The sequence below is a fragment of the Lycium barbarum genome, chromosome 1 (assembly GCF_019175385.1).
Source record: "Lycium barbarum isolate Lr01 chromosome 1, ASM1917538v2, whole genome shotgun sequence".
Taxonomy (NCBI): Eukaryota; Viridiplantae; Streptophyta; class Magnoliopsida; order Solanales; family Solanaceae; genus Lycium; species Lycium barbarum.
The window spans coordinates 143,142,160-143,154,969 of NC_083337.1; the positions used below are offsets into that span (position 1 = coordinate 143,142,160).

At 35.5% G+C, this 12,810-nt stretch overlaps 1 protein-coding gene across 1 annotated transcript; it reads right to left on the reverse strand.

Moving 5' to 3' along the window:
- Positions 1-46: 46 nt before the first annotated feature.
- Positions 47-7,522, reverse strand: LOC132641206 (AT-hook motif nuclear-localized protein 1-like). Its single transcript, XM_060358105.1, has 6 exons — positions 7,148-7,522; positions 6,560-7,051; positions 2,249-2,316; positions 2,003-2,134; positions 796-957; positions 47-628 (listed from the first exon to the last, which is right to left on the reverse strand). The coding sequence occupies exons 2-6, from the start codon at positions 6,978-6,980 to the stop codon at positions 359-361; spliced, it is 1,053 nt and encodes a 350-aa protein (XP_060214088.1). The 5' UTR covers positions 6,981-7,051; positions 7,148-7,522; the 3' UTR covers positions 47-358.
- Between the last annotated feature and the right edge of the window lie 5,288 nt (positions 7,523-12,810).

The following is a 12,810-nucleotide window of genomic DNA, read 5'->3' on the forward strand; positions in this document are numbered from 1 at the left end:
TATGATTAAGGGAAATTACTGGCCAAGATAACCGTGAGGGCAAAAATACCAGTTCCAAAGAGCCAACGCCGCCAAATATTAGTCACGAGGGCAACTGCAGCAGTTCACATGCATTGCAATGAAGAGACAAGGGCTTACATTTGCTAAAAATAGAAAGAAAACCTTACCTACGAATGAAATTATTTTTGGGGCCATTATTCATCTACAATTCTAATATGAGACACCAGATGGGAAGAAAAAAGAAAACTTTCTAGAAAACTAGTTAAAATTACTAAACAGACCTCACCGAAATGGAAACAACAAATAGGAGTGAGATGGATCAATAGGAAGTGAATGATATGCAGCTCGTGGTTCACCTTTAACTGGTAAGCTCCATTTTTTTTACTAAACCCTGAGCAGGCAGAGATACATTGATGTCAGCAGGCTTATTCCTCGAGTCGGGGGCCAACGATGACCAGTTATCTGCATGGAAGGAAGAATACGATGGTACTGTTTGTTTTGCTGATGAGTGATTCGAGTTTTCCATCTCTGTACTCGGTTGAGGAACAGCAGCAGTTATGCACTCGGGCTTGTTTTTTTTGGTCGTCTGCTCGTGCTGATTTCCAGCAAGGAAGCTGCCCACAACAATCTGATTCATAGCAACAAAGAGAAATATGCTAACTATTATAACTGAAAAACCACTGTGTTGGAAGTAATACAATAATTTGTTCACAAGAATATTACATCTATTTGTCGTATAAGCACAATGTCATTCCTATTGCGTAAATAGCACACTGAATAAAGGAGAACCAATACCTGCACAGGACCGGCAGCTACCAATAGACCGGCAACTCCACCACCAATGACACGTCCATCGGGGCTTGCTAGAGACACGCTCATCCCACCTGATCTGTTTCTCATTCCTCCAGTCTCCGTTTGCATAAAAGATCCAGTCAAGGATAGTATCTCAAACCGGCCCTATAGGACGAATGGGAAGTGGAAGTTTATACTCAAATGTCAAGCATAGACAATAAACAGACAGAAATCATGTTATCTGTAATGCCAATCACAAACTGATTCGAGGGACTTGGATAATACCTTAGTTAACATTGTACATGGTCCACACAAAAGCCATTGACAGAATGAGAACACAAGTTTTAAGGTAACAAAAGCACCATGCCTTAAAATGAAAGAAATTCACCAATAGGATCAATTTCCTAATGTCATTATTCTTGCAACAAATAATATCCCTGCCCTTAATGTGATTATTCTTCACCAAATAAGATCAATGCCCTCAATCTGATTAGTCTTTCACATGATCAGAGAAAATCTATTACTTTCCAACCTATATTTAAGTGACTACTGAGCCGAGGGTCTATCAGAAACAGCCTCCCTACCCCACAAAGATAGGGGAAAGGTCTGCGTACATCCTACCCTCCCCAGATCCCCGAGACGGATCTAGGATTTTAAGTTTGTGGGTTCCCAATAAAATAAACTAATATGCAATAATATTTGGACAAAAAGACTCCAAGTGAAATAGATCCCGCATCAAAAACGCGGACACAGAAACAGGGTTCCTTCGTTACCGCTGAGCCAACAGCTCCTTTTAGTAATGGATTCCCAACTAGCAATTTCTTATATAACTAACGGACTCTCAATATAAATACATGGTTCGGGTTATCGGGTGTGGGTTCCCGGGAATCCACAGCCGATACCCTGGATCCGCCCATGCCAGACCCCACTTGTGGGAATACACTGGGTATGTTGTTGTTGTATTTAAGCGACTACAGTGGCTAAATATTTCATCAAGACACCAATAACTTTTCCTAATACTTGATTACCAAAGTTGCAGAGTACTACATCATTAGATAGGCCAGGAAAGAACACCACATAATGGAGCCTCACATGTAGAAGCAATTATCAAATGTTTATGGCTCTTCAAAAATGATATGAAACAACATATATATATATATATATATCAGAAGATTAACTATAGCAAGAGAAACGTAACGAGATGCAGCACCTCATATGTCAATGTACCACCAGAAGAGTCTGGTTGACGAAGTGTGACACTGGAAATTACACCATTTGCTGATAGAATACATATTGCTCGAGGCCCTTGTTGAGAGAATGATATAACCTTCATGGTGACATCCTAAACATTTACCAAAAAATATGAGCAATTTGTTATTGAGATGTATTAGCAAATAGCCAAGTCACCCTTCTCTGGTAAGGCTGCCATAGATACTAGCTACAGCTAACAGTTTACCTCTCCAGTATTAACAGTGATAATATGGGGCGTAAAATTAGCACCAACCGAGCATGAAACCCATTCACCTACAAAAAGGACTTAGCATTAGTAATGTAAAATGAACCTTCAGATATACCGATATTCAACTACAGAACCATATTTCATGTCCAGATGGGAAAAAGAAAATGGATTTCGCGTTCTCTTTTCTATAAGATAAGAAAATTCTCATTAATGAACTGAAATATTACCACATGATGCAATCATGAATTACCAAGTCAACTGGTTTTCGATGGAGTAAGTCATGCCCGAACAAAACACAGCCACCCCATCCAACAAAACGGGAAAAAGAAAAAAGAGAGTAATTATTGAAAAAGAAAAAAAGAGAGTAACTATTTAAGTAATTTTAACTACTTTCAAATATTTGTGCACATAAAATTATGCTTATGATAATTTTAGAATATTAGCTGCAACCTCTGCCAAAGATAAAAAGGGAAAATAGGAAAGACAAGAAAATAGCATCTAGTGAATTGGTGATGAATAACATACAAGGCAGTTCCTTACATAGGAGTTTAGGTCACATGAAATTATGATAATTTCCAAATTACTGGGATTTAATCATGATCAGTGTTTTAAAAGGCGTTTTCGGGGCGAGCCCTGGGGCGGAGCGTACCAAAAATGCCCCGGGGCGACGGGTCGGGGCGAAAGTCTCCAAAGGCGTACGCCCAGGCGTTTGGGGCGAGTTTTTTTTGTTGGGGCGTAAGCCCAAAAAATTTCTTCGAACTAAAACGAAATTTGTTAAATAAGTCCTTTATATAATGCCCAAATTCTCAAAAGTCAACATGTAACTACTCAAATGTTTTAAAAAGAAACTGAAACATTAAATTTAAAAGTCAAGACCTTTTTTTATTGCTAGAATGCCTAATATATATTCTTTTCCAATTATTTATCTTGTCTTCTACTATCTCAAAAAAGTAACGAGCAGTCACTTGTACTTATAAGTAGCGTATAATAGATTGTTCTAATTAGTTTTTTTTTGTGGGGGTATATATTCCTTTCCATATATATATATATATATATATATATATTCTTTTTCAATTATTTATCTTGTCTTCTACTATCTCAAAAAAGTAACGAGCAGTCACTTGTACTTGTAAGTAGCGTATAATAGATTGTTCTAATTAGTTTTTTTTTTTTAGGGAGGAGGGGGGGTGTGGAGCATATATATATATATATATATATATATATCACTTATTTATAATTTTCTTCAATTTTTTACGCTATTTTACCTATTTAAAAGTATTTATTACAATTATATCATTTTATAAAATACTAAAAATTAAAACCCCATGGGGCTTACGCCCCGTGCCTCGGGGCTTCCGCCTCACTGAGGCAGACGTAAAACGCCCCGCCTTACGACCTCGCCTTTTAAAACACTGATCATGATACAACAATCATTACCAAAACCTTGTACAATTAACTTAGAAATGAATAAAGAATCTAGATACGTTCTAACAGACCTCAATTTGGAGTATATGGATCATATTCTTCAAGTTTGACCTGATTCTTGAATCTCATGATAAATTTGATAGAATTAAGTTATTAACTCAAGCATGGAATCAAAACGTCGAAAAACTCATAAGAAGCCTTTCTAAATCTTTTCGCTGACTTGGCAGATGAACATCTTAATGGTATTGTTATCTGAACTATGTGATGTGTTACTGCTAACTAAACTGTGAGAAGTGTTCTGCTTATTTAACATGCCAGCGGACCCGGATTAAGTCAGTTGGATTGGACTGATAACTAAATTCATAGTACGTTGGGAGGCGTGGAGTAGATGGATTGTTGGACTTGAGCTCTTTGGCTGGATTGTGTAAACACATGAAGAACAATTTCTTTTTATAACTGAAAATCCCAGATGAGTTAACTGGATTGGGGGAGTAAGGACCTGTCTCATTATCCTACTCCCACTTAAATACCAGGTTTTGTGTCAGTGGCAGAGTTAACACACATGACGTGCACCCACCAATCACACTCTGGATACGTCCTTACAGCTGAACCAAAACCCTGAAGGCCACGTGAATAGAAATTTTGGCAACAATTTACATTTTTGTATTCATCTCGATAAAATGAAATTCTAGTGTGGTCAATCAATAGATGGTGACTAGATAGGCATGTTTGTCAAAATAGCTGCGACAAGATGGACAATGCATAAAAAGAGAATCTCATTGAGAGAGATGGAAACAAGACAGTGATCGCAAGATAAATTAGATATCTATGGAAAAAATAACGATATAGAGGGTGACTGAAAAGGAGGCTCGACCTGGGGAGGGGGGGGAGAGGGGGGGGGGGGGGGGGAGTGGAGGGTATAAATCACAATAGTTAACAATGTAAGCGCATGACTTAAGCCGCTCTCTAGTGTAGCGAATCCTCGGGTACCTTCTATAGTATGAAAAAGTTCTGATAGCATATAAAGTCAAAAAAGAAGAAAGACAACTCATACTCCCCGTTTCAATTTGTTCGTATTAGTTACTATTTGGACGGTCAAAGGTTATTTTCTTTGACTATAATTGTTTCAAATACTTGCTAAATATTACATTGTTAACTATTGTGATTTATACTCTCTCTGTCCCAAAAAGATTGTCTTAGTTTGACTTGCCACGGAGTTTAAGAATTAAAAGGAGACTTTTAAAGTGTATGGTCCAAAACAAGCCTTAAATATTTGTGTGACTGTAAATCATCTCATAAAGTTAAATGTTTCTAAATAGAAAAATGTGCAATCTTTTTGGGACAAACAAATAAGGAAAGTAAGACAACCTTTTTGGGACGGAGGGAGTAGTACTTTTTATGTAGTTTCTAAATATGTAAGTTTTATTCAAAAAACATTGAAGATTCTATATTCGAATTCACCCTGAACATTACTTAGTTTGACCATCAAGCCACATAAATTGAAACAGAGGGAGTATTAAATTAATGATGAAATACGATAGCAGGGCTCCTTGTATAGAAGATCCAGGTTATACTCCCCCAGCGGAAAAAGAAGAGAGATAACTCATTAATTTAAATTAATGAAGAGATAAAATAGCTATATAGGAGTTCCAAAAAGATGGCTGCGTTGGAAGTTTAAGAGTCAACATATCTAACTTTTTGCATGTGAACACAGATAAAGGATTCTTAATTGTTTGAAATAAAATTTAGATATTACAAAATTACATACCAAGAACTACAAACATATTTTTTTTATAGTTACAGATGTGGAAAAATTGTATTCAAGGGAAAAAATGTTTTGGCTCCCCAAACAACAGCAGTGACATAATTCTTGGGACAAAGGGCATGGAAAAAAAAATCTGTTTATTCAAGTAAGGAACTTCCAGAAACTTTAGTTGCTTAAAAGTCGCACTAGGAAGTAAAAGTCGCTGAACCATCAGGTAAAAAATGTCGCTTAAAATAACTCCTTTCCTTTATAAGCAGTAGATTATGGAGATTAGAGGTCGAAACTAACCCTGCAGTTTATCTATAAGCAGTAGATTAGTAAGTGTACTTGTTTAGTTTATTCTATTACTATCAGGAACCAAATTTAGAAAATCAACTTCGACAGTTACACTTATGTCCAAGTGACACCTATAATTTCAAGATTCCCTATTTCTCAGAGGAACCCAAAAATCCCACCTGACTATCAGAACTACACCTTTGACATCAGCTCATCATAGTTTGCTGCATCTATTCACAGGTCCCACGTCTACAAACACACACACTAAAGTCCAAACACCAAACACTAATTCCACAATCCAAACACCAAACACTAATTCCACAATAAAAACATATCAAAAGACATACTCTCTCCGTCCCAATTTATGTCTAGGTGTTTGACTAGTCATAGTGTTTAAGAATAAAAGACTTTTGAAACTTGTGATCTAACACAAGCCATGTATATTTGTGTGGCTATAAGTATCTTATTAAAGATAAAACGAGAATTTTAAAGTGAAAATTGTTACTCCCTCTGTTTCAATTTATTTGCCATCCTTTTTAATCTGTTTTAAAAAAAATGTGTCTTTCTTAATTTGAAAACACTTTAATTTCAATATCTCACCTGTCATATTTAAGATCATCAGATTAAAGACATTTTGGTACATTATACGTAACTTTAGTTTAAAAGACTAAAAATTTCAAAAGTATTCTTTTTACTCTCTTAAAATCCATGTCAAATCAAACAAAAAGTCATTCTTGTTTTAACTAATTAAAAGGAAAGAGTGACACGGGACCTAAAACTTCTGAACATAACTAAGCAGAATAAAGACATGCAAAAGACATCTTTCTTTTTTTTATGTTTACCTGAATTATCAACATCAAGTTTAGGCTGATACACCTTAACAGCAGACCCAACTGGCCGTACTTTCCCCCGTTTCTCCGACGAAAAATCAATCACCGGAGACGGCGCAGCCGATGAAATAGGCTTAGGCGAAATAACAGGCTTAGCTACTGAGCCATCAGGTCCATACTTTCTTGGTCTACCTCGCTTTTTCTTCAAACTAGTCACTGTTAAAGCAGCAGTAACTGTAGTAACTGCCGGTCCAGGTGATACACCCACACCCACACCCACACCCTCCTGGGGTGGTACTGCTGGTTGAGCTGATCCAGTCAGAGTGACATGTGTAGGATTGTCAGTGGTCCTTGGTGCCACGTGGTAGTCTGATGGAGCATCTGAACCCACTACTGTTACTCCACTGCTACTGATATTTTCCCTTCCTTCCATTATAACCAAATATGAAAAATTCACTAACAAAAAAGAAAAAGAAAAAAATCCTTTCCTTTCCTTCCTACTTCCTGTATACCAAACATCAAAAATAAAAATATTAGAAAAAGATACTGAAAAATACAAACAAAATGAAGCTTAAATTCTGCTGAAGTTTGAAGTCTTACCAGGTTCAACTAGAAATATTGTTTGGAAAAAGAAAAGAAAAAAACACCCAAAGCAACTAATGGCAACGATCAGGAAATTTTTACAAAATTCTACAGCTATTTTTCAGAAATAAAGAGTGAAATTAAAGGAAAAATATTGAACTATGAGAAAATGTGAAAAAATGGAGTTTTGAGGAGTTAAGAAAGATAATTTGGGTTCCTATTTTTCCTCAGATTGTCCGAGACGTAATTAAAGGAAAAAATAATAAAGATGGGAAAAGAAATTAGTATTAAAATATTTGGTTAATACTAGTAATATTTAATTATTGGAAAAGGGGAGATTATGTATTTTGTTTAAGAAAATGGTTTGGAGTCCGGTAGAAAAAGAGAAATTGTAGTTGGGAAAAGTGAAATTAGGTTGCCAATGCATGAAGACAACCTGATGTCTTTTTTATATTTTTTTAAAAAAGGGAAGAAAGAGAAATAAATTAAGTGGTAAAGTAAACATTACACATGTAGTTTTATCTTTATCTATATCAATTAATAATTACAATTAGTAAACGCTTTCTTTGTCGCAAATACAGACAAAATTGTACGAATATGAAAATGAAACTTGAAAAATGTAAATAAGAGGAAAATTTAATTCGTTTTATCTTTCTCTTTTATGAATATCCTCTGTTTTTTTCCCGTTTCTGGTTATTGCTAAATACTGCTGCTGCTGCTACTTTTATGTAAAACTTTGTCAATTAACCTTACTAATTTTCAATGAAGAGCAGTGGCATTGCCATATTACATCATACTCCTTGCTATTAGAGTAAGTGACTGCAAGGAATCCCTTGTCGTTTTGTATAAGAAGGTATAATATAGCATTTTTATTCCTAAATTATAGGTATATTCTGATTTTAATCACTGCACATCTAACCTTTAACTAATTGATATGCATGGGGGGTCAATCGAATCCCCTTCGTCGGAAAATTGCACTATATATATAGGTCAATCTTTTAATTCATGTATAAATATTAATGTTGTATTCCCTTAACATATTGGAGAACTCAGCTCAGCGGCTGAGGTGCCTATTATTGACCTCATGGTTGTGAGTTTGATTCTCTGTAATAACACTTTTTCATCCGGTCCCTTTTTCTTGAACCCCCTTGTCAAATGTTTTGGCTCCGCCCCTGTTGATATGTAAGAATTATGTTGTATTTGAACTACTTTCAGCCAGTCCCTTTTTCTTGAACCCCCTTGTCAAATGTTTTGGCTCCGCCCCTGTTGATATGTAAGAATTATGTTGTATTTGAACTACTTTGAGAACTATATTACCGTCAAATATGCTTAACATAACTAATAGGTAATTGGGTGGTGGATGATACGATAAATTTGTGAATAGTTACAAGCAAAGGGATCAAAAGCACATATTTCAATTAATTGAAGGTTAAAACATGCTTAATTAGATATCACAAGGATCAAAATTAGAATATATCAATCTTTGAAGGACCAAAATTAAAATTTACCAATATTTGAGGGAGGTTATTATTTTTATTTTATTTTTATCTTTTTTTATTTGGGTTTCTTCCTTATAAAAAGTTTATTGTGTGTAGGCATATCTTAATTAAGAAAAAGAAAAAACAGTTAACACGTCCTGGTTAAGTTTTTCTTATTCATATTTTCATCAATTACGTTCAAAAATATTAAAGAGAAAAATGAGTCCCTAAAACAATATATTTCAGTATTTGTACCAAGGGACCGCACTAGACTTCCAATAGCTTTTACAATATACAACCTAGGATAACAATCGAATTAAAGGTGTTTTACCTATTACAAACCTAATTAGTATAACGTGCGTAAAAAAATTCGTATATTATTTATTATCTACAATTAAAATTGCTTATAGAACATATAAATGAAGTAAATTTTTTATCAAATTTATGAATCAAACATGTATTATTTAGTTATAAGTTAGTATTTAATAATCATTGGTGCAGCAAACAAATTTTACATTTGTTAGTTTTTAGACTGAAGAATATGTAAGACAGAACTAAATGGATTTCTTTCACTATTTGGATACATGTCCCCACATGAAGTGTAGGGATGCTATGGATGTTATGATAATTAAAAAAAATGGGGAGCAAGAAAAAGAGTCCGGAACCATAATAGCCTTATAAAAATCCTTTTGAACCAAAATACCCCAACAAAAAAAAGAGTTACAAAAATATCTATAGCGCAGTATTTTACTGCGCTATAGCAGTAACGGAGACGGAGCCGTTAACCGCTATAGCGCATTAATTTACTGCGCTATAGTGTATTTACGCAGGTCATATAGCGCAGTAAATTACTGCGCTATAGTGCGTTTGTTTTTTTCTTTTTTCCAACTCTTTTGGTTAACCCTTCTTCCATTGTCCTTTTAACGTATTTTGACCATAGATTAATCATGTTTCGCGACCCCGAAACATCAATATTTTATATAGAACCCTACTTATTTTTGTGCAATTAATAAGATAGGATCAATACATCAAGGATACGCAAAAGTTCGGATGGGCGTTTTAGTGGCTGAAAAGTGCTCGAACGCCATTTTCGTTTGAAGGTTCGGCGACATTATCTTGAAGGTCTTTGCGAATACTTAAATTTGTTCATCAATAATTAATCAAAAATTTCTCAAAATAACAGCATCCGTACAAAAAAAAACTTAATTAAATTGCACCATTCATTCATAACCCTGAGTAGATGAAAATACTTAACATACTAATATTCTTCAAAATAACAACATAATCATAAATTAAACTTAAAACTAAAATCATAACATTCTTAATCATCATCAGAGTACAAGTCCTCAATATCGTCCTCAGAAAAATATTGACGATTTCTTAAGACACATCTTTTTTCAGTAGCAATTAGTTTTCTACCAGTTGATGATGCTTGTTCTTCGGCCAACTTTAGCATGTAAAATCTACAACGTCTTGCCAGCATTCTGTTGTTTTCCTTTCTAATTCTTTGCACAGCAAACTCGCAACTTTCTGGACCTACTTGAGGCATGGTTAAGGAGTACCTTGTTGGGATTGGAGCGTTGAGATTTTCCAAGTCACGAACAAGACGTTCTGATTCGGCAAGCCGATGTGACCATTCTCGACGTAAACCGCAATAATATTCCCGCGGATCTGAATATTTCACACTACAGAAATCATCATTACGCTCTATAAGAAGGTGGGGATTTAGCTCATCTAGTTTGAAATCACTGGTATCGCTCGAAAAACTACTATGATTTGAACTTTCATCATCACTGCTATTTGGTTCTTTTGGAAGGAGTAAAGACCAAGGTGATTTTCTACTGCTTGACATTGAATAATATGGTGTAGTCTATTAAGAAAAGAAAGGGCTATTTATATAGTTGCAAACCCCCAAGAACCCTCCGGGAGGGGGGGGGGGGGGGGAGGGTCTTAATGACCCTACCTACTTACCTTCTTGTAAGAAAAATATTAATCTTCATCGGACATTTCACAGTCCGAATCCCACTTGGATCTAAATCTTGTGCTACCATGTATACCATATTCTACCCTATGGTAACGTATTTGCATCCGATTGTTCTCTTCGCGAAAACGATTAAGAGCCAAATTAAACTCTTTTGGAGTTTCGTGAGGCATTGACATAGCACGTTTTTTTGGGCGTTTAAGCCCTACTGACGCTAACTTGTGCTCCAGTGTTTCAGCTTCCCTAACACGCCAATCACACTCCTCTCTCATTTTATTATTATATTCTCGATTGAATCTGTCGTTAGGGTTATTTGAGTAATGAAAATCATCATCACTTAGTTCCCATGTCCTACCCATTGCTTCAAAGATGTTTGTTGGAGTGAACTATATAACACGATTAATATCTCTAAATTGATCAAAAAATGACATCTTAACTCAATTTTGTGTGGAATGTTGCGTTTGTAACAGTTAGTCGTCAAATTACATTATATAAAGTTTGATTCGAACTATTTTGGCAGGTGAGGTGATGGTTGTTCAGCCGCATAGCGCAGTTAAATCATGCGTTATATAGTATAACGCATGATTTTACAGCGTTATTATGACACAACGCCTCAATAACGCATTAATTTACTGCGTTATAGTACTATAACGCAGTAAATTAATGCGTTATTCGTTTCTCCACCCATTATTTGATTCGACGTAACACTGCAAAACACTGTAATTGCATGCATGCGTTAGTCCTATTAATACCGAGTTTTAACTAGTTTTATCATTCTGTATAAGGCAAAAAAAGCATAAAATTTTCAGTTTCAACTAGTTTTATCATTCTGTATTCCTCCTCAGTTATTCAAAATATGACAGATGTTCCAAGAATTAAAGTTTCTTTATTCTGGGACGGACAAATTTTATTCGAGGAAAATAATTTGCGCTACGATTCTCCCCCAAAATATCATGTTAAGTTTCCACTTGACTTAAAATTTTCAAAACTACTCCAAGCCTTGTATAATAGACTACAAGTTAGTAGAAGTGATTTTGATCTAAGTATAATTGGAAAATATCGAGTGTCATTTACGCCGCAAGGTGTAACTAGTTATGGACAGTGGTACATTCTAGACGATGATTCTTTGACTGATTATTTGAAGGCGTCGTATGATTATAGGCGATGCATAACTTTAAACGTCCTTGAAATGTATATCGAAAAGGTGTCCATTAATCGACTTGAATTCATGGCTAGGGCTCCTCAGGAAGCCCAAAATAGCCCTCGTCGGGAAGCCCCGTCTATAATTCAGGCCGAAATCACTCAAGCGGAACCTACTTATCAACACAATTACCCTGATATGAGTACCTATGAAAGCATCTTGACTAGCCAAATGCCTCTGGATAGATTAAGTCAGCAATTTGACGGGCAGTGGTAAATATTCATTTTTTACATTATTATTATTATTATTATTATTATTATTATTATTATTATTATTATTATTATTATTATTATTATTATTATTATTATGTGTAGTGGCACTTGAATACTGCTAATGATGTCGATTATATTATTTAGGGGCTATACACCTGATATGGATCATATCGGACGGTCTCCTCAATCGGGATGGAGGAATCAGGTTGGAACATCCTCAGCCTATCCAACAACTCAAAGCGATGGACCTTCCTCAAGTTTCAGTGCAGTTGATTACTATCAGTACGTCTATTTTTTTAACATCAATAGTGCTATTTGATGTGTAGTAGTTAAAACATCCTAATTTCTAATATAGGGAGAATGTGGTGGTTGCACCAAATTATAGGCAAAGGATTGCTATGGATGGTCCGGATTATCCGAATTATATAGTGACATCACCTAGCGATAGTGAGGAAATACCTAATGCGGAGGAAAGTGACGATGAGCAAAGTGACGATGAGATTGAGGTTGGAATTAATCCTCAACATCAATTAGAATTGTTGCAAGACATGATGGACAGTCCGGCACACGTGGAGGAACTGAATTCACAACAACCATTTGAACAACAAGAGTCGACTCCGTTTCAGCCGCAAAGCCAATTTCAACAGCAAGAGTCGACGCCGATTCAATGGCATTCCGATGAGATCCCCTATCTTGATCATCTTCAAGATCGCCCAGATGTCTTTGTCTTTACTAGGGATGATGATCATGTTCGGCGAAGTTTGTGGAAAGAGCCAGTGGATCTTTTAAAACAGAAGGTTCATATTGAA